Raw genomic sequence first — 23300 nt, 5'->3', positions numbered from 1 at the left:
ACTTTTAAACTTTTGAAAAATAAATAAATAAACAAAACAAAAAAAAATAATATTGCGGGCAAAATTGTTTGGTGGGGTGTCTGTGATTCCAAAACTGCGGGGCAGTTGTAATTTCTGGAAAAATGTATGAATGATTTTCACACAAAGTTAAATAGTTTATTTTACTTTTAGTTTAGATTATCATAGTTTTAAACATTAAGAAAATACATAAAAATATAAATTACTCAGTTTAATATTGAAAGTATCAGTCTGGAATGAGGCTTACAGTTGTTTTAAAAACTTGAATTGTTGTTTTTTTTTTTTTTATTGTTTTCTATTCAAAAAAAAAAAGAAAACAATTGAGTTCTTTTTTAAAAAAAAATCAACACCTGGGACATGAATTGTACAAAGAAACACTCATATATGAAAGACAAAGTGAATCCATTTAACAGAAAGCAGCAGAGTTGTTACAAATGATTGTCAATAGCTATGTTGGTATGTGAGGTCAGTGTTAATCTTGCTGTCTTTATATATTTAGAGGCCCATTGAAAGGCCTGCTGGGAAAATTTTAGCCTAATATTATTCTCCCTAAATTTCCCCTCTGATAAGCACTCGTGACTGGTGAGCTATTTCCACAAAAGTGTTCTTCAGCATGTCTGCTCCCAGTTGGTTTGATTGCACTGGAGAATGATGTGAAATAGAAGCTCACACCTATGATACCTCATTAAGAATCTAGGCCACTATGTGTCCATTCCCTTTACATTGGCTAATTAAGCTGGCATGTCAAAATATTTTCCCAGGTTATTTTAATGTCAGTGCTCTCAGAGTTGCCGTTGACAGGAGTGAGCAAAGGTTTTAATTATAACCGTGGACAATGACCTTTTAAATCCCTTATTTAAATGTTAATAGTAATAATATCTTTAGTTGATGCTCCTGGCTTTATAGAACATCTTATCTTATATTTTATTGTTGTTCAAGGAGGAACTTCCTGCTTGATTGTGGCATATCAGTAGCAGAATTATTGCATCCACAGTTAAATGGCTAGCGAGCTGTACGTGGGTGTATATAGTATCTGAAGCCCAACAGACTGGCTCTTTATTCCTTCATTACTATTTTTTTTTTTTCCAATAACATTTTGTTTCAATTCTGCTTATGCTTGTAAGCAGAAAATGACTAGAAAACCAACTTGCTGCTTCCCGTGTCCTCAAAGATACTTCAATATCTTGAAAGACCTCAAAGGAAAGGAGGGATTTGGAAGAGAAGAGAAATTGGGGAACTGTACTCACACAATTCTTGCTACATCTCTCCGCGAATGGGCTTGTCCTTGCCTGCAACAAGGTAACTGGGTTAGCAGTGTTTGCACTGTAGCCTGGAGCCCTGTTCCCTTTTTTTTTCTTCTCATGCACACTCCCACTCTTTCACACTGTCTCTCTTGGCATGTCTTTTATCCAGTGTACTTCAATAATCATCACACTCAGTGGCTCTGCCGAGTACAATGAGTCCCCAATCTGGAGAGGTGTCAAGCCTCTCTGAATTGTCATAGATGCTTTGCATTTGTAATCTTTCCCAATTTAGAAGAGAAGTTGATTTCAAACCATACACCTGGTTATAGACCTCTCTTACTCTCTGTGATAATGGGAGAGTGAGTGAGACAGATGGTGTATAATATTCGACAGGCATTGTGGTCTTTGGGGCGTAGCGTCCTCATCCGCCAAATTCTCACCTTCTGCTCGCAGGCCATGTGTCTTGTTTCGCTGCCTGAATGAGGCCTGTTCTGGGTGGCCAGCACATCATGATCAATAAACACCTTGTCTTAAACATGTATAATCACTCTAACCTCGTTTCAGACCAATGTGAAAAACCACAGCAAAATGCCATCTGGCTGCCTGCTGTTGTTTTCTGTATGTGTTTGTAAGAATACCTATCCAATTAATGACCATTCTTTCTATAGAATAATGTTTTTATTTATTTTTATTTTTTATTAAACGCATCCAGAAAAATATAATTGCTATTAGGAAGCTGTTCATTGACATGGCTGCAATTTAACTCTATTGTACTGCCTTCACCACAGCTTGAGTTTCATTGGCTGAGATCATTGGAGAAAAAAAAAAAAAGGATGGGAAAAAAAAAAAAAAACTCACTGAAGGCAACCACCTGTGACGACAGCCTCCAAAAACGTGTGCAAGTTGCCCTGCCATTCAATGCAACGCATTAGAGAGTGCTATTGTGTCCTTGTGTTTAGTACATGTGTCGCATCCAATCACACTCAAGTCCCAGCTGCGGGGTCTAGAGTGAGGAATCATGGGTAATGGGAACAACCGTGAGCTTGTAAAAGTCCCTTGCACGAGCTTGGAGATGTGGCTCATAGCTGGAGAGTTCTCAATGCTGATCATGCATAAGTGTTGATACGAACAGAAAATGGGGTCAAACAACTTGACACTGTAGACATACGTAAAATTGACTTTTCCACTTCACTTTTCCAGAGTTATTTCCTTTACCCCTTCAAACTTTTGGTCATTTTTTATGTCCCTTTTTTTTATGCCTCCACAAAGGCCTCTTCCATAAGGATGTTAGTAAAATATAGACCTACATACTACATGGAAAATAGCATACAAGATAAAATTGGACTTGGAGGCAATTTTTGACCCAAATAGCAAATAATAATTTTGCACAATATTAACGGCTATAAAAAATATTGTAGAAAATAACGTCTTTGAGTCGTGTGTTCTAAATGCACAGAAATGTGACCGTTATCCCCTGCTCCCATCACAATGATCACTCTGAATACTCTGTCCTTCAGAGTGAGTAGGGCTTAGTGATTCTTATTTTTGACTGGTATTCGCCCTCAGTCTTGCTTTATGGTATGTTCTCCTTCTGTATCGTCTTTCCTGAAGCAGCTGTCGTCTTTTACTTACTGAAGTCTTCTTGATTGGAGTCATGGTTTGCACTTCAGGCTTACTGACCACCAGAACCACAACAGGAAAAGGCTTCTCTTGGGGTCTGCATGCTAATCCGGTGTTAGCTGGCAGCGGCTTCAAACGCTCCATTGGACTTCCTCAAACTGAATGAACAGTATGGAAACAGCAGACCAGAATAGACTGATTTACTATGTGCCTGTTTTCACCTGAGCACCTGCCATTTAAAGGCACAAATTCAAGGTGCATTGTGTGAAGTGCACTACTTCACACAGTGCAATGGGATTTTTCATTTAAGTTTCTATTTTGAAGTGATTTTGTCAGTATATATTACTCACTTAAAAAAAAAAAAAAAAACATTTCACATTAGATTACTTGCATCTGCTGCTTAGCGGTTTTTTGGTTGAAAAATATTCCCTCTACTGTTAATTGCCTTTCTGAAGTGGAAATAATAAAGTGATACTGTAGGGAGCATTTTATTTAACTGCTCCATTTTTGACGGCAATATTATGACATCTTTTTGTATGATACTAATGTATAATTTACAAAGATAGGTATCTCTTGTATCTTTTGCTATAATGCCACTTATCACAGCAAGCAAACAAGCTGCCTCAAATAGTTTTTTCTCTGGGATTAAATTTGCCCTCTGTTCGCAGACAATGATGCTTAATCTGTGACCCTAAGGGCCACCTGGCTATCTGCTAACTGTGAATTTCAGATCAGAGTAACATAGCAGTGTGCAGCAGCATAATGTAGCTGCAATAGGAATTCTGCTAATGTTTTAATTTTTCACCCACTTCAGTTGCACTTATGCATCTGATGAAGATTCAAAGCTAAAACAAACAATTAACCGTGCTGGCTAGGGTGCCCTTTTTTGCTCCCTCCTATTCTAGCCCTCACTTATGCTAGCCCAAATCAGCTGTACTCTACCAGCACTACTGCAGGGTTAGAACAGGTGGCCTTGACCCAGAGTAGGTGCCCTACTGTTTGCTAGAGCTTACTTCTGACATGCCACCTCCCTTTAGACATGTTATTTCTTTGCAGGTTTCTGTTTAATCTACACCCTTGGTGAATGGTGACGCAGACAATTTTTTTTTTATTATTATTTTTTTGCAGCAGTCTCCACTCCTAACTGAAGCAGTGCAGTACTGCCAACAGAAAGCTGATGCAGAAATTCTATTTATTCAAGTGTGCAGGATATCAAGGATGATTCATCATGGAGATGGAGCTGTTTTAATTTACACTCGCCCCTCTTCTCCAGCCCTTATTGCAAATCTGGTGGAGTCCACCAAAGAAGAGCAGTTGGGAGTGATCTGTAATGTGACGTGACTCATTGCGTTAGTATCAGGGCTGTGTGGTGAGTTGTAATTGGGGTGGGGTAAGCAGACATAAAGCTGGCAGCTCACTACCTGATTTTTCTGTCAAAAGCTTCATTTACATAATTGTTAAATTAAGCCAAAACTTCTCAGCACGTTGGTGGGACATCGCTTAGCCCTATCGTGTTGTTTCAAGTTGGCTACTTAGATGCCGACTTAATGGCTGGTTCACACCAAATTTGTATCAGATTTGAGACAAACTGCTAGGGCTGCCCCTGACCAATGATTTTCCTAGTCAAACTAGCAGGTGTTAATTTAAGACATTAGTCGACAAGTCGCACGTTTATGATATTAATTTAATTACTTAAATGTATATTTTTGGAGGGCATCAGAAAATGGTTTGAGTTCCAGGGCTGAGAATATTAGCATTGCTAACACTGCTCTACATTACAGAGACGTATTTAACCATAATAATAATAACAATAATGAGCCTTTAAAATATAAATGTTACAAGTGCCCGCACGAAGCGAGTCACAGCGACACCAGCGAAAGCAGTAATTATATTGAATGTGTCTGGGGAAAAACCAGCAAGGAGACTGTCTGAACATTGTGTTAATTTATAGAGAGAAATGAACATTGGGGTTTTGCTGATAGACTATGATCTCGGGGAGCGACGATGGTCAGTGATCGCCAACAGCTGATGCCTTTGACAATTTTGGCTCGTTTTCCCATGTATTCTATTATTATTATTATTATTATTATTTTCAAATTAATATTACAAATATTTTGCCAGTAGACTCAGACATGCGCGTATTATATTAAGAACAGATGACAGCCATCTATGCACATATACGACGCACTGATATGGAGACGTGCAGTCTCGTGGAACACGCGCGTCTAAAAGGTTCTCACTCTTTCTTTGTTTCTGTCTTCTAACATTTTGTTTTTTTGTATCTGAGTGCTGCAAATGACATCAGGCATCTCAGTTCAGGAGGTTCTTTGAGTTCAGTTTGCTTTATTTCCACAGAGCAGTTCATTGTGACCACAAATATGCAGCCTATACATCTGTGGTTTAAAACATAAAATAATACAAAAGCATGTTCACCTCAAACTGATTTATATTTCAGTGATAATCATTATTATAATTTTTACTTTTATAATGTTTTGTCTTCATTTCAAGTAATTTCCGCCTGCATGTTTAGACAGATACTTGCCTGACGGTAAATGGGAAGGTGTGTGTGTATTAGGGGTGCACTGATGTATCGGCCAAACATTGGTATCGTCCGATATTCGCCATGTTGACTGACATCGGCCTATCTGCAAATACGATGTCATTCACCGTTGGCAGTGGCCGATGTTTATCTGTTTATGTCTTGTTTATTTGTGGTTGACTTGGACAACAGTTGCCTTCCCAGCTGCAGTTTCTGAGAAGATGCAACAGGTTGAACTATAATGCCACCGACAGCCACTGGCTGGACACGACTCTGGCATGTCATAAGCGGCCAAAGGATGCCGTTCGCACGTGTGTTTTGTTTTCAAATAAGTGCAAGAAAATGTCGGTGGTGTGGGAGTATTTTACTGTCTGGTCTGTTTTTTTTGTTGTTTTTTTGTGAAAAATTAAGCTGTTTAGCAGGTGTATAGCAGGCTAAAAAGGCTCGTGAAAAAGTTTGTTATTGGAAAGGTTATATTAAACATTATATCATTATTTTGTATGATTTGAATTTGTGCTCATTCAAAGATGGTGTGAAATATTTATTTGTTTCACCTGCACAAAAGGGGGATTAAATAACAGCAAAAACTAAAAATCTGCATCGGCCAAAGTATTTTAAACATTGGTATCGGCCCAGAATTTCACAATCGGTGCATTTCCTTTATTTATATATATATATATATATATATATATATATATATATATATATATATATATATATATATATATATATATATATATATATATATATATATATATATATATATATATATCACTACATTATTTTATTTGCTTTTCGTTTGGAGTGCAAATTTAATTTAGAAATGTATTCGATTTAAGTTTGTTGTTTTTTATATAAATGTAAAATTTTCAATGCAAAATCATTAAAGCAAGAATATTCACAGATCTCTCAGCCCAGGGGTTTCCAATGTAATTGGATATATATATGGATATGTGAATGAGGGAACAAAAGGAATTTATTCACACACGATGTGCTTTCCTAGACAACAAAATACCCAACTGGTAGAGAATGCACAGATGAAGTAGGTTCTTTGCCAGAGAGATGTTGACAACTGTTGTAAAGCCATCTTTCAAAGAGTTGAGCACACATTTTAATTGCCCTTAATTTATTTCCAGTTTCATTTGAATTTTTAGTTAAAAAAAAAAAAACAATAAGATCAATGTGTCTTGCTTTGTGTAGGCTTAGCCCTAACCCTGCTTAACGAACCAGTGGTAATATTATGTAATATTCTGCTTTGCTGCAGAAGGAACTGGTGCACTTTACAATATAGATGGCATCATGATGAAGGAAAATTATGAAGCAACATCTCAAGACATCAGCCAGCAAGTCGCAAATGGGTTTTCCAAATGAACAATGACTCCAAGCATACATCCAAAGTTGTGCGCGCGCCGGCGTGTCCTGCTGGATATTTTCGTCATTACAGCAGAAACAACTTAAAATACTCAGTCATTTTTGGGTATACAGATAAGTGTAAGCCATCATTAGAGACTATAAAGGGTCTACTTTTATTTGTGTACACTCACAATAACAACATAATGTTGTGCTTTTGTAAAATAAAGAAAATAAAAAGGGTGGGCTTTCAGCTGTCTCTGTGTTCACGAGCATATTTTAGAAACACGTCACAAAAATGAACTGAAACTCTGCGAATACTTATTGCACAAACATAAAACATGTCTAAAGAAAGCTTAATTTCTACTTTTTAAATAAAACAATTCAAATTTAAAACAAATATTCTCCTGCAATGTAATCTGTATGAAACATAGCGATGTACGGTTATCCTGGCTCAGCTTCATTATAGGTAATGTGATCACACCCACCAGCAGAGCGCGCCATTCATACGGTAATGTGCTGAGACGATCAAGGGAAATGGTGCACGCCCCCGACTGCGAGATTTGATGTAAACACAACTAAACTTTTCTGCATGTTTGTAAACTCCTTGATGTAAGGATGTTAACATTTTCCTCAGAAGAGCGGGACTCAGATGAACGTTTGTATTTTGAAGAGAGACTTGATCCAGCCGAGGATACAATTTCAGATGAGTAAGTGATTTAGTTTTCATTAGCTGATGTGCTATTTTATATAAACGTACATATTTTACTAGTGGGACTGTTTCCAGGCAGGATTCAAAGTATTGACATTTGAAATATGTCCTAATAGTCAAGTTTTTGTTACATTTTAACTGCTGTTTCAGCTAAAGCAGGCATTTACATTGTATGCTGTATGATATGTAATATGATATAAAAATAATATTAATGTTTAGATTATATTTTAACATGATTATGCTGCCCCATTATCAACAAAGCTTGTGCTTGCAAATATGTGTTCAGGTTAAATGAGTAAAATACACTTTAAATATGCCCATATTAGAAAATCACCATCTTATAATGATTTCTGAAGGATCATGTGACACTGAGTGTAATGATGCTGAAAATTCAGCTTTGATCAGAAATTGCATTTTACAATATATTTAAATAGAAAACTGCTCTTTTAAATTGTAAAAAGAGATCAGAATATCACTGTTTTTACTGTATTTTGGATCAAATAATTGCAGTCTTGGTGAGCAGAAGAGACTTATAACGGTAGTGTAGGTCTAAAATTAAGTAAAGTCTTTATGTAAAGAAAATATATAATCCGATTACTTTTAACTTGATTTTGATCATAAAGTATCCTAACTAGAGGTCGACCGATTAATCGGCCGATTTTTTTGCATTTTTTACATAATCGGCATCGGCCAATATCCACGCATATCAAGCCGATTATTAGGCAGGCGCATCTGTGGGCAGCCTAGTGTTGTTGTGGAACACGTGTTCGACGCACACTGCCCCTAGAGTCATTTTCCAGCAGAGTGAGCAGACCTCATCCAGTGCCTAAGGAAGGAGCTAAGTTCCTTGGAGAAAACAGTAAGGGTTAAATTTGTATAACTTCTTTAGATTTAATTAAAAACTTTTGATATGTTACTGCCAACTTCAAGAAAAAACGTGACACGCGATAGGCGACATGACGTTCGGCTACTTTGGATATTGATAGCGTAGTTGAATTTGCATCATCACAGCAGAAGGGTTGCTATCATGTCACAATAAGTAAACAAGAATTTTGCAATTACAGACAGTGAATCTGAGACTTTTATTTGTTCTGTTTGTGTGTCTTATATTTGAGAGGGTTGTCACTCAATGCAGAGAAATAAGTAATAAAAAAGATACCAACGCACTATAGGCTATTGAAGGACTGGCTTTGGTAAGCTCGGACGTTACTGGTTCTGCTGTCGGTACTGGAGAAATTAAGAAAATACATTCTTTATTGCTATAAAGAGAAGGTTATTTATCTCGCCAGCCATTTCTATGTATAATAATATGAAACCATTTGTCTGTGATGCAATTTAGCTATTCGCAGAGAGAGAGAGAGAGAGAGAGAGAGAGAGAGAGAACTTGCTCACGCGGTGCCACAGCGAGCACAAAACGAGCCCTGCTTAATGAGTGACAGAAGTAAACATTCAGACATAGCCTGGTTTAAATATGTGATTTATTAGTCTGATTTTATTTTAGATTTCGCCTTCCAAAGATTATAAAAAGAATATTTATACATAAGCCGCATTCTGTCTAGCACAACTTCCTTCCCTTCACAGCGGTGCACTGACATTTCTCCCTAAAACTTAACATCAGAATCAGCACGATCGGTGATTGTTATAAAATGCTACTGTTGCTAAATTGCGGGACGCATTTAATAATAAAAAGAGTGCAAGAGATACCGTTCCCAAAGGCGCAGCTCGAAACACACACGCAAAGAGACAAGCAAACTATAGGCTACTTTGGGTTTCATGCGTCTAAACGATCAACTATACACAAAAATATGTCAAAACGACCGGCTTGGAGATTCACTTAAACACAGTTTATGTCTTAAATGGACGTAGTTATGGAAATAGTTGGGGAGAAAATATGCTGCATCAGGAGCCTATTAGATCTGAACTTCGGTCTTAAAGGGGAAGCTGTCTATTAAACATGTGACGATTGAGCCATTACTGCGAATCAAACAACAAAAGGCAAAGAGAAAATCACTTACAGCTCTTGAATGAATAACTTCTGCATTAATAAGCATTAATCTATCTATGATAAACTATGCAGTGTTATTTTACAATTGATTACTTTATTAGATTTCTTTTTAGACCACACCTGAACAGTAATGTTAGTAGACCTTCCTGAAATTAAATCACTGTGCCTATATAACGTTTATCTTTGTTTAATATATATATATATATATATATATATATATATATATATATATATATATATATATATATATATATAACAAAAGAACCGTTAAGAATACTGTTAAAGTACCGGATCGATAAGCAGTATCGGTAAGATAGTGATACCATTAAAACCTTAACGATACCCACCCCTAGTTATGCCTGTGCTTCTCTTGGATGCTCTGAATATTGGATTACGTGTCTGGATTGCCCCTTAATTAAAGCTGCATTTGGATCTCAACCTTCGTGTCTCGGAGCAGTTCGTAACACCTGCTTTGTTTATTTAATATATTTGTTATACATTATTTATACAATATGTTTTTACATTATACATTTTTAATTTAAGTGTACAAGTGCAGATTGGTCAAGTGTTCAATAAATGTATTTGTTGAGAAATGTTGTCTATGTTAAGTAATTATTTGTGTTACATTTTATCTTTCAAATAAGAGGTTAAAAACAAGTACATATCGGCCAAATATCGGCCAAAATAAATCGGCAGCATTAAACAGCCATCGGCCGACCCGGATTTCAAAAGATCGGCATCGGCCTGAAAAAACCAATATCGGTCGACCTCTACTCCTAACATTCATTCTCTGTCACATTCCTCATTGATGGGCCCAGAGGAGTGGTCTTTTTTTTTTATCCTCAGGTGTGAATCACATAAATATTCGTGATGGTTCACACCACCTCGCATATTACCTTTCAACACTTAAATTGTCTTACAAAAGTTCAATTACTATGTTGTTTATTTGAATGAGTAATCAGGATGGTTTTCACATCATTTTGCAGCAAAACCTCTAGGCTACAAGATCCAGTTCTCAAAAGTCTTGTGGATTTATGTTTAGTATGTGTTACATGGCCTTATTTCAATGACTTAAAATTTTAGTTTTTTCAAAAACCATGCATAAACGTTATTTTCTCATTAATACAAACATGTACACACCTGTTGCTCAGATATTATTTTAGCCATGTTTGTGCTGAATACGGTGTTATCAGACTTTAGCCATTAATATGTTTTCAAGCAACTGAAAAAAGCACAAATGTCAAGGCATGTCAAAACTTCTCCTGGGCCCAAAACACCCTCAGACCCTAGAGGGTTAAAGTGAGAAGCTTGTGGAAGGCTACCCAAAATATTTGAACCAAGTTAAACAATTTAAAGGCAACGCTATCAAATACTAACAAAGTGTGTGTAAACTTCTGACCCACTGGGAATGTGATGAAAGAAATAAAGCTGAAATATATAATTATATATAATACTATTCTGACATTACACATTTTAAAAATAAAGTAGTTATCCTAGCTGACCTAAGACAAGGAATGTTTTCTACTATTGTATGTCAGGAATTGAGGTGTATGTAAACTTCTGACTTCAACTGTATTTAATGCAGTTAAGGCAGTTTTTTTATTATTATTTATCTAATTTGGCATAATAGTTTCATTGTTCTTTCCATGTTTTGATTCCATTAGAAGAATATAGAATCCGTGTTTTGTGCGAGTGAGTTGAGTAAAGGGTGCTGTTGCATGTGTCCCATGTGTTCTGTCTTTATATTTATGCATGTTCCCTTTTTTTAATGCCTGAAAAATGCATTAACGCAAGGTACAGTGATGTACCATAAATAAAAGTGAAATAATGTACATATAAGTAAAACAGGTATAGTATGAAATAAACATTACATCTAAAATAATATAAAAGACAAAGCCTCATGGTAATTGCTTTAATTTTTGCTTAATTGTATTAAATTCAGTTTCTTGTGCATGGTGAGAACAAATTGTTTCAGGAATACTATATTTTATCCTTGCAATTAAAATAACAGTGAGGTTTAGCAATTTGTCGGAATGTCAGCGGATGATTTGTTGGACCCGGCTCATTCAGAATGAACACTCACGCCAAACATTTGTTCTTGATGTTAATAGGCCTTTAGATAAAGATGAAGGGGTTATGGTAACACCCACCATTTGTCCTGGAAAGAGGCACAAAGTTAACTCATGACTTTGAAAAGTTAAGAGTCTATCCTCAAGCTCTTCTTGTAACAAGCTATCTGGATAAATAACACAAACCTCTTAGTTTGCCAGCCACCTCTAGAGGTTAGTCCAGCCCCTTACTCTTCTGAAAACAGTTGGCTGTAATCTTTTCTGGTTCGCAAAAAGACCCCCTGCAGACATCAGTTCAACTGCATTTCCTTTGAACAGACCACTAATCCTTTTACTTATGGGAGAAAAGATGCAGACTGAAACGCAAATGTTTGCGTAGTAGCCCTGTTCTTGGAATGTGTTTGCCCCCTATTTGGCTTCTTGCACTACCACCACCCCTGTTACATTGTGGCTGGGCTTATTATCCACTCATTCAGGGTCAGATGGGAACAGGGAACTCATATAGAGAATCCTCCCAAACCAATCTCGTGGAGAGAGCCAGGAATGGATTCCTTTCATCTTCCTGCACTGTTTTCGAGGGCAAAACGGGATTGTGTTAGGTTCATTACCACAGTTAGTGGAGTCAATGGTCAAGAAATACCCAAATAGTTGGACCAATCTGAGAGTCTTCATTTTTCCACTTATCACAATTAGATTATTCTGACCTTCTGAAGTTTTTGTTGCTGTTTGGCACAATTACAATGACTCTTACTCTATTTATAATCTATCATTGGCAGTGCACAATGCCTCATGCTTTTAAATGGAACTCCTTAAGTCAGCAAACCTGAGCTGGGCATCAAGTACTGACTTGGTTGTACACTCGCAGTAATTTTTACATGTAATATATTTTCCAATTTTTGCTCAAGCAAAACACCTTTTCACGCATAATGTTATGATGTATCAGGCTGTGCCTTCTGGCTAATGTTTTGGCCCTGACCCATTAAGCAGTTTAGCTATCAGTAGAGAGACCTTGACTACGCTTGCCAACACTCTTCATTTTGTGCATTCGCTTTGCAGCTGCTAACCTTGACTATGGGGGAACCTCTGTTAGGCCATCAGTGGAAGCAGTGTTTTCAAATGAGTTTTATGGCATTGCCTCTGTATGGTCTATCAGTCCCCACAGCATATTCAGTGCTTTCAAGAGGCAGTCATATGAGTACAACCCTTATTGGGATTTGCAGATTTATTTGTTATGGGTCTCTTTGTTTTTTACTTTTCTCTCCCCTCTGTCAGCGGATTCTTTGCAACCTTTTGCCCCCAAAGCGGAACGCAAGGTTAAGGGGGTTTAGAGTGGGCAAGGTTGGATCACAGTCCAGAGATGACAGCCGGGGCGGCACAGGGAGTATGTGGATCAGCTTTGACACTCAAATCTTGGAATCTGATGCAAATCCGGCAGTATTTAAACCTCCAGATCAGCCTTTCTAAATCCTTTCAAGATATTCTCGGCTCGATTGGGTGGCATTAAAGGATCATAGAAGCAGAACAAAACATCGTCAGAGAGAGAGAGAGAGAGAGAGAGAGAGAGAGAGAGAGAAAAATATTTGAGAGCATGGCATTAAGGATCACTGTTTTTGTTTTTTGATAACTTTTTATTTTTGTTTTGAGAGCATGGCATTAAGGATCACTGTTTTTGTTTTTTGATAACTTTTTATTTTTGTTTGCTCACTCAGATCTGTGTTCTTGCAGCCCGCTCTTGAAATCCGACGTAATCCCGTATGGATGGCTGTGTCCAGTGCATTTCAATATCTCCGCTCCAATCTGGCCTACATATTATATGGTTACTTATAGCAGACACATTTTATTCAAAGTGACTCACAGCACACAAATTGTGTATCTTGCTCGAGGGAAGACTGCAGTTTTCTCATGCATCATACCTGCAAACTTTTACATTTTCAGCCTGGAGATGTAACTGCTAGGCTGCCACTATATTATGTAGTCAAATCAGGTGCACAGTGTCAGTGCTTGTTTTAAAGTGTTTATTTAAATCTCAATAAAATAAAATAAAACTCTACCATCTAAGGTGGTATGAGCGCTCATAATGTAGCGTAATCTCTCGTTGCTAGCTGGGTGGTTTGATTTTATTTGAGGCAGAGGGACAGGAGACCGGGTCATAAAGATTGTTGGAGATTTGGCAATGAGGGTGGACTTGTGTTGTTAAAGGCAACTTTAGATGTACATTAAGTGAATAAAAATTAGCTTAAGTTAAGCATTTGCCAGAAGGTCGGGGGTTCAATCCCCAGCACCACCAAGATGCCACTGTTGGGTCCTTGAGCAAGGCACTTAACTCCAGGTTGCTCCGGGGTGATTGTCCCTGTAATAACTGCACTGTAAGTCGCTTTGGATAAAAGCGTCTGTCAAATGCATAAATGTAAATGTAAATGCGTCTTTTTCCCCTTTTAAGTCTCTCCTTAGTTTATTGGCACTTTTTTTATCTGGTGGTATTTGTTTTTGTAAAAATATGATCTCAAGGATTTTTAAATGCTTGGAAACAAACACTTTTTCAAAGCTGACTTGGTTCTTTGTATGAAGAGTAATTATCTCTCCCATATCTTCAGATAAAAAAAAAAAATGCATTGAGTATCACTGCTGGAAATTAGTCTGTCTTCAACATTTACATATTTTCACTGAAGAAGGAAATAGACTTGGATGCAATATTGCTGTATTTAAATAATATATATTATGGTGAGGAAATGCTATAGTTCAAGTTACTCAGTCTATGATCTCACAAGCCCTGCTGTCACATACATTCTACCATCCCTTGTCCTCTCCCATGGCCAATGAGGGCTGTTCCACTCTGCTGCCCTTACAAATAGACCCCATTGATTGAATCTGATTCCTGTGGATAGAGCAGGATTATTGAGCGGCCTTCCCTGATGTCTCACACACCCAAGCGTGTGTGGAAATGTTCTCTAGTGTCAGCTTTTGTTGGTTAAATCAGAGGGACGTATCCCTTGAGCCTGTCCCATGTCTGATGACACACAGCTCTCTGGAAACATTGCATCTCCTTTATTTTCTCTTTATCTCTCTCTGACTCATTCACTTGCTTGCCTGGAATAATCTCTACATATTTTACAAACATCCCAAGAATGCCTCCAGAAAGACAGAGACAGACAGACAGAGACAGACAGACAGAGACAGACAGACAGAGACAGACAGACAGAGACAGACAGACAGAGACAGACAGACAGAGACAGACAGACAGAGACAGACAGACAGAGACAGACAGACAGACAGAGAGAGACAGAGAGAGAGAGAGGTGTTATAATAAAGAAAAAGGACAACAATCCAACATGACCTCAAACAGAAATATCCACTCTTACAATAAATCTTAGGAACAATGTTTCAATGGAATTCTTTGTTTCACTAACCCCTGTGTCACATTAGTCCTGTGGGGAGTAACTTCAAGTGACCAGTGGCACTGTGACCTCATTAAATATCCTGCGGAACAATCAGTTTTAGGGCTGGACGATTTGGACAGTCATATTTTGGTTATTTCTAAAAAGTTTAACACAAACAAAGTCTTCATATACAAATGTTAGCATCCACCGTGTACCTGTTTTTGTCCATTTTGTGACAGGATCTCAGCCCACTAATCATCATCATTAGTTGTTGAAACATTCAACTTGAATATTAGGGATGCTCCAATCAGGATTTTAACATCCGATACCGATCTCCAGTTTTCGTTTCATCAATCAATACGGATCATTTAACTTTATCAGCAGCTGCCAAAACTGGTTATATGTAAGCTTTCTGCTCAGTGTCACTGTTAACTGAATTTCCCTGTTGGTAAAGTATAGTTGTTGCCTAGTTTTTGCTGTTAAAAATAATGTTGGTTGATTAAATAATTCAGTATACACAACATATCATTTTAAAATATAAATGTTACTCCTTATTCTAGGGCTTAAAAACTAGTAGGCTTATACAAACTATTCTTTACTGTATATAAGATAGTCCTAAAGAATGAGGCTTAATGTCAAACGTAAGTTGAACTGATAACCCATTGGTGTAATTAAATATAAAGAGAAAATTTTGGATAGTTTGTCAACATTTCATTTGTTTTAATTCATTATTTTATTATATAAAATTTAGCAATGCATTATATTATAGTAACTAAAATATTTAATAACGTGCCAGTTTAGTGTAAATAAAGCGTTTAGCGCACGCAAGCAAACTGGAACCGAACTCAGAAGCACTTCTGTTACTGTAAGCATGAGAGGGAGTTGTGGAGCACAGAACTGCTCTGAAAACACCAACAATGCTCTAACTTAATATACACTGGACTGAGCGGCGCAAATAAACTTTGAATGGAGCAGACTATGTATTTATATTTTTAAATCGCAGCCCATTGCAATTTAATAATCGCACAAGGTCAAATCGCGGTTTCGATTTTATTTTGATTAATTGTGCAGCCCTAATCAGTTTACAAAGTTCTCGTTTGTTGGATGAGTGTTGGAAATTTTGATATTTGGATTTAATGCTTAGCCAACAACAGAAAGGGCCACATCATCAGAAATGAGAGTGTGATGGTTTATGGTGTTTTGGGTCTTTTCGTGTCAGAGGAAGTTTATCCTGTCGCACCCTTCTTAAAGGGGGGGGGGAGAGAAAGTCTCTTGGCTGCCCCGTCAACAGACTTGCCTAAGATACGAAGAGACCCTTCCTTTTATTTATATATATATATATTTATATTTTTTATTTTTTTTTTGGCTGATGATATGGTTTTTGCCATTAAGAAAGTATTTCAGTCTTTTTCATTCTGTTATGTTAACCATATCAAAAAAGATATAGAAACTCTAAAATATCTTGAACTCTTTTGAAGGGAGAAAGATTTCCCAATTGGATTGTTACAATTCACAAGTTCTGATTTGCTTTGATTATGATAAGATTTTATTAGATTCTTTTTCATTTGGTTATAATTCATTTAGTATCTAAATTTTCCTTGCATATATAAATTTTATCTGCAAATTTTGTAAATTATACAGGGAACCTTCTAACGTGATACAATATGAATTCTAAAAATTAACAGGTCCCAAGCTATTCAGTTTAATTTCTATTAACTTAGCAGAGCATATAACAAACACAACCAAAGCTAAAGTAAACTTAGCGGTATATCTGGAAAAATATTGGGATCGTCCTATGAAGATTGCAATTTAAAGGTGTTGTAAACGTTCTGCAATTTACGAGACTGAGCCATTGAATTAGACAAGTACCCTTTTTCCAAAACACCACACTCCATTTTGAAATGCAAAACCATGGATCTGGGAAGTTGCCAAATATATTAAACAGTGGCCAGGGTGTGAAACTAACACCCACAAAATGCGACAAGCTGAATCCAGTTCGCCAGCTCCTCGTCTAAATGGATTTCATGCACTGGTAATTTTGCTCATCTACCTGCAACAGGTGGATGACCTTTAAGACATCTCGGAATGACACATGACAAGAAATGCCATTAGTCACAAAGACATGCACTTGAAGAAACACACTTTATTATATTTTTAAGAATAGCTGGAAATAGCTGTTTCCATCAACGCTGCTTTTATGTGCATTTTAGGATATTGCATAAAATCTGCTGGATGGAAACACCATGATGCAAATAAAATCTCCAATGCTCATGGAAAATGTATACGCTCGCTTGAGGTGGATACCTGTTTTATTCGATAAAATAAATGTGCATAAACTATAAATGGAGCCATTTACAGAATAAACTCTTAGTGAATTTAACCGGAATACAAGATGCACTTCAAAAAAATTATGTGACTGAATAATTCATTCATAACTAGATGAACCAGCAGATCAATAATCGCAACTGAATTGTTGCCCTGGTCATTCTGAAATACCAGTGTCCTAAAAATCCACAGCCTGCATAGAGTTCGCAGAGCAAACAAGTTAAACACAAACTTGCACTTTTTCCCAAAGAGCAGGTTTATTGATACTTTTAAAGAATAATTTATAGATCCAGACCACAAAGTCATGATGGAGGAATGCACACATACACACACACACACACACATAGTGCTCCCAGAACTGTGTGGCACGCTGTCATTTCCAGTCATGAAACGAGTTATTAAAGTTTTTTGTCTGCACATCCTAAACCACAAGTATTTTATTAATAAGAGTCAAACAGTCACTACAATTTCCCTGGAATTGATGATTTTTCTTCTTCTTTTGAACACAAGGGATGGAAACACTGCTTTATTCGCACATTATTTTTGTGATATTGTGATTTTTCGCATAAATTATATTCACAACTTGGATGGAAACATAGCTACTGCTCGTGTCTGATTTGCTGTTTGTTCAGAGGCATGCAGCACAAGCTGGAACATGTCTCTTGTCTTGTTTTCACTTTTTTTTTTTTTTTTCCCCTGTTACATTCATCTGAAAACTGTTTGCAAGTATACTGTCGTCTATGAGAATGCTGCAAATTCTCATCTGAGGAGGAGCTGTGACATTAGTCCACTTTATGCCCATGCGGTTAGCTTGTATTGTGAATGCAACTCTGCAGGTTCAGTAATGTATATCTTTTGTATTAAAGAAACAAAGACTAAATTGAATAAATCATTAAGTAATAGAAAACACGTTCACCTTGAACTTAAAATTGAGTACTTTTCTTTTGGAAGCATTACCAAAACGCAATACAAACACAAATTCGATAAAAACATATTTGGCATTATTATTTGGAACACAAGGGAATTTATGCTTATTAGTTTAAAGTGCCCCCCTTCCCGGTCACATTTTTGTTTGCTGTTTTCACAGTCTAGTTATGTCAGTGAGATATCTCAGGACACTTATTTCTATTTTTTCACTTTTATTTTTATTCTTTTTAGCTTTTAATTATTTATTCATTTATTTTGCATATGTTTTTATTTATGTGTTAATTTATTTTTTATATTTATTCCCACATATATTTATTTCCATATTTATATATTCCCATATATATTTATTTATACATGTATTTATTTTTACCTTTTTGTGTGCAATATGGAAATGAGGGAGGCGGTCCTTGCTTAGCTCCAGTGCATCGTTGGTTGAGAGCTCAATAGTACTTATCGGGAGCAGATGACATCCCACCTTAGCACCCTCTGACTCGCACAGATTTTGAATATGCAGGGAAACGTTTTGCAGTGAGTTTAACAATCCAGGATGTGCTACGACATTCATACCAGCATACAGCTCTCCTAAAATATCAATAAGCACCACTACTCTAAATGAAACAGTTATTTGATGCGTGGTTATCGACTTCATTTGCATGTCGCACAACTCTCTAGATATATGTGAAGAGTCAGCTATAGATTTTTTTATTGCAGATGTATACATGCATAAACGATCAGGGAAATGAAGCATGGTTGTTTGTTTCTTTTACAATGAACAATGAGAACAGAAAACAATATTATGGATTTGCAGACATCAAAATATGAAGTTATATACACAGAAAAAAAGAAAAGGACAAGGTTAAATTATATCATTTATGAAATTGCTCATTTTGTGGTTTTGTTGAAGAAACCGCTCCCCATTTATTTTGTGATTGTAGTATAATCAATACATCTTGGATTGACTTAAGCTCTTATGTTTTTAGCCCCACAAAAATAGCTTTAGTTTACACGCGATATGGCTATGACCTAAAGTCACATCAAAACAAGTCAAGAGTAATCGAGCACACGCTTCAATCTACAATAAGCCAATGGTAAGCAGGACCCGCCCACATCATATCATACAAGAGACAGAAATGTAAGAATAAATACAAAAATAAATACATGTGGGAATATTTAAATATAGAAATAAATACATGTGGGAATAAATAAATTAGTTTTTTTATTTTATTTATGCATTCAAACAAATGAAAGAATAAATGTTTTAAAGAATAAAAATAAAGAGAAAATAATAAATAAAAAAAATTGAAAATAATAAATGAAAAAAAGTCATTCAAAAATAAATTCAGGAATAACTTATATTAAAAACGAATTATATTTGTTTTATCAAGACATTTATTCCTTTCTTTATTTTCTTATTACATTTATTATTTTTGCATGTTTTGTCCTCCATAATATTTGCCCTCTGAATTTGATTTTCAGAGGCAATATAACCTTTGAGTTTGTTTTTTTTCTAACCTTTTAAAATCATTTATAATAGTCTCATCTGTTTGTTAAATACATTTATGTATTTTTCATTAATACAAATTCAGATTTAATTTTTTATTTTATTTTTTACCTCTAACCCATAAGAACTGAGATTTTGCTAATAAAAAGTGGAAGTTTACCCTCACAGTGCATAAAACCCTGGTGCTGATTTTGTCGGTTCAGACTGTTGAAGCAACTGTGCTTCAACACAGCCTAGTTGAACTGGCTAGAATAAGAGTGAATGGGCCCCAGATATTCTGTAACATGGAGAAAGTATGTGTGACAGAAATGCTGCTCAGTCATTGTAACACTGTGCGCGTGTGCGCACGGTTAAGGGTCTGAGCTGGTCACACAAAATTCACATGATTAAGGTTAAACCCATAATGGATAGCACTTTCAGAAGCATGTTAAACTCTTCTGTTCTCTCTCTGTGTTTTACCTGTCAAGTGAAATGGACAAAATTATAATGTTTTTTTCTGTGCTGCATTCGATTAGACGGAGCCATTGTCTTTTGTTCCGTCTCTACATGAGTGGCGTTATTGTAACAAGCTGAGAGATGATCTTCATCGACTCTCCACGGGCTCTTCAGATGTGAAGGGTTCGAATAAAAGCTTTGCTTTCTACAAGAGAATGTTTTTGTGTCTGTATTGTATTACTAAAATGCTCAGGAATGGATGAGTCACTCATGCGGGGGCATCAGTAGTTTTAGCACATTTTGATTCGTTTACTTTTTCCTGATTGAAGAAATTACTTAGCTTTGAGTCATGTGTCCTTAGCTTTGAGTCATGTGGTGGTGTAGATTTGAACTATTCAAGAGAAATGCTGTTTCGGCAGTCAAAGTCCCTTGAGGAAAACTCTCACGATACCACTCAAATATGGTGTCTATCAAAGCAGTTTAGCCTTTTGATGTGGGTTTTCCTAAGGAAATTCCAAAACACCATAAAAAGTTAAAGGCATCCAAGATCTCAAATGTGTCTTTTACTTGATGTGTAAATCTGAATCTCTCTCCCCCTTCCTGTTTGTCATTTCTTTCTCTCTGCAGTTGGAAATGAGAGCCTTTTGCATTTTAGTTGCTCTGAGTTGAGCTCTCATGTTTGCATTTTTCTCTTTACAATTACCTGACAACTAAACACAAATGTGTCAAAGATGGAGCTTATTTTTAATTTTGAGATTATTACGTTATGAGTTTTAGGGGTACTTGGATTGTCGGAGACGTCTCGTAGCAACCAAACTGATATACAATGCTGAAATGCTACGTTATGATAATCAAAACAAAGAGTGTAATTAACCGTGTTTTGAATACTTGTCTCTGTGAAACGTTTGCTAAACGTGTTATTTTCATTTAATGTAAGAACTGAAGAAAAAGTGAATGTTTGTTACTGACTGTAAACCTCCCTACCCTGCGTGAGGTAACGCAAACCTGCATCTCATTGAAGAATTCTGCACAAGTTTCCAAGTTAGAAGTCCGACATAGTGTCATTCCGTTGCACTTTCCCCAGCTGAAAGGTGGAAATTCTGACTCTCCGACTTAAATGGAACACTTAATGAATCATTACAGCAACAACAATATGGAACATTGCAGCTTCCTTTCTTTAAGAGCGAACATTTGTGGACACACACATGCTTGTGGTACTAGACGCAATGTGTGCTTCAGTGTTTCAAACAGCTTGAGAGCGTGCACTTTAATGGAACACAATGCTGCGTCTTCAAAACTGAACTTCAACTTAACATGCATATTAAAAACGCGATGGTCATGACGTCTCCTGTTAAGCCAACCACAATTTGAAAATGGACAGTTCAGACAGGCACTAGAAAAAAGGTGTGCGCTTACTAAGATTACTACAATAACCTGAAAGTAGAACATACAGATCCATGTTGTGCACATTCTTTCATTGATTTGAGCAGCGATCCTTCACACAATGACAAAATATGATGCGTTATGTTTTGATTTATGCAATCTTTTGTACATTTTGTATCATATTATGACAGCATATAATAATGAATGGATGATACACTGGAACAACAAGACAATGCAGCAACCAAAGACGGTTGACAGGCATGTTATTATATAGACAGTTATGAACATGTAATTGCCCCTCGAGTACTTGTATTTGAATAGATAAAATGGCCAAAATGCCCATCCCTAATATAGTGCACATTGAGCTCCTCATTTTTCTAATTTCTAAAATGTATAGCTGGCCGTGTCAATTTAAAGTATGTTTTCAAATATTTTAATTGAGTAAATATTTTCTAAAATTGTGTAAAAATAAATGTTAAATGGCTACATGGCAGTTTTGTCTCCTACATTTTTTTTTGTCAACCACAAATGTTTGTTGCCCTCTATGAATAATTTCTGCATCCTAATTTAAAGTAATGATGGTTGCTGTGGTTATACATTGGTTGTTACTCTAAACTGATTACCACTTAACTGATTTTTGTCAAATGTTAAATTTTTACATGCTGCAAAAACATTGCTGTTTATTGGGTGTTGAACCCAAATACTTGATTTTATGTCGATGATTGGTTGCATGAGTAATCAGTGCCCCTCTGATTTGTTTTTCTTAGGCAGAAGGAGAAGATAATCTGAAGAAGATGCAGCTGATGGAGCTGGCCATTTTAAACGGAACATACAGAGACACCAACATCAAAGCACGTAAGGGGACACACATTTAAACGCCAACAGCCAGACACATAATAACTTATACATGCATACACTCACACTCTAGAATCTAAATACTTGAGCAGCAACACACCAAGGTATGAAACAGTTTAGCTGTAATTTGTGTGTTGCACAGTGACTACAGAGATTTGCTTAAGTGCTCACACACTCAGAATCACCCACATTTAAGGGCAGAGCTTACGCATTCACAAAATTTCAAAAACAACTATAAGCCGTCTGTTATATCCACCCTTAATCCACATGTAAATGCACTCACATACACATGCAATGGCATAAAGGAAAGAGGATTTTATGCTGTTTTCTCATTCTCACCATAAATGAGCAATTCATGTTTTGAGTATGATCGTACATTAGACTTCAGAATGCACATGTTCATTATAAAATTAAACCTGTTCACTTGCAGACTCTTCATAAAACATCTCATCATCTGCCTACATAGTCTAGTATTTCTCTCTCTCTCTCCCTCTGTCTCGCTCTCTCTTCCATTTTTCCTTCTCCTACCACCTTTCAAATAGTGGTCAACCGATATATCACAGAGGCTGATAAATCGCCCAATATTCAGAATTCTTTAAATTTTCCCCTTTGGCCAATTTGTTTGTTGAGGGCGCTGAGAATTGCCTCCTTGCATGTGAAGCAATGAGACATGTAAACGACCAGTCACGGTTTCTTTTGTTGTTACGTGCCATCGTGTTACTACAATAATAGACGTGTGCGACAGTCATTTAAACGGTCCGCATATCAGAGCCACGGCAGACACGTTTGAGCTCATGTTAAACTGCTCTTCTGTTTCATTCCCCCGCTCTCTCCTCAACAGTTCCCTGTAACTTTTAACTGTCTTGTATAATGATAAAAAGGCAAATATCAATAAAACTATATTATATATACCGTCTGCTAATATGCACATGTCTCGTTT

General features: G+C 36.5%; 1 protein-coding gene across 1 annotated transcript in view; it reads left to right on the top strand.

Annotated features, from left to right (window-relative positions):
• Positions 1–23300, top strand: part of LOC127656869 (protein quaking-A-like) — a 130842-nt gene that overhangs the window by 97658 nt on the left and 9884 nt on the right. The window contains 1 exon segment of the mRNA XM_052145392.1: positions 22273–22360. Coding sequence (XP_052001352.1) covers positions 22273–22360 — 88 coding nt within the window.

The sequence above is a fragment of the Xyrauchen texanus genome, chromosome 16 (genome assembly GCF_025860055.1).
Source record: "Xyrauchen texanus isolate HMW12.3.18 chromosome 16, RBS_HiC_50CHRs, whole genome shotgun sequence".
Taxonomy (NCBI): domain Eukaryota; kingdom Metazoa; phylum Chordata; class Actinopteri; order Cypriniformes; family Catostomidae; genus Xyrauchen; species Xyrauchen texanus.
The sequence above is the reverse complement of the archived record's forward strand: the minus strand, read 5'-3'. Positions and strand labels throughout refer to the sequence as shown.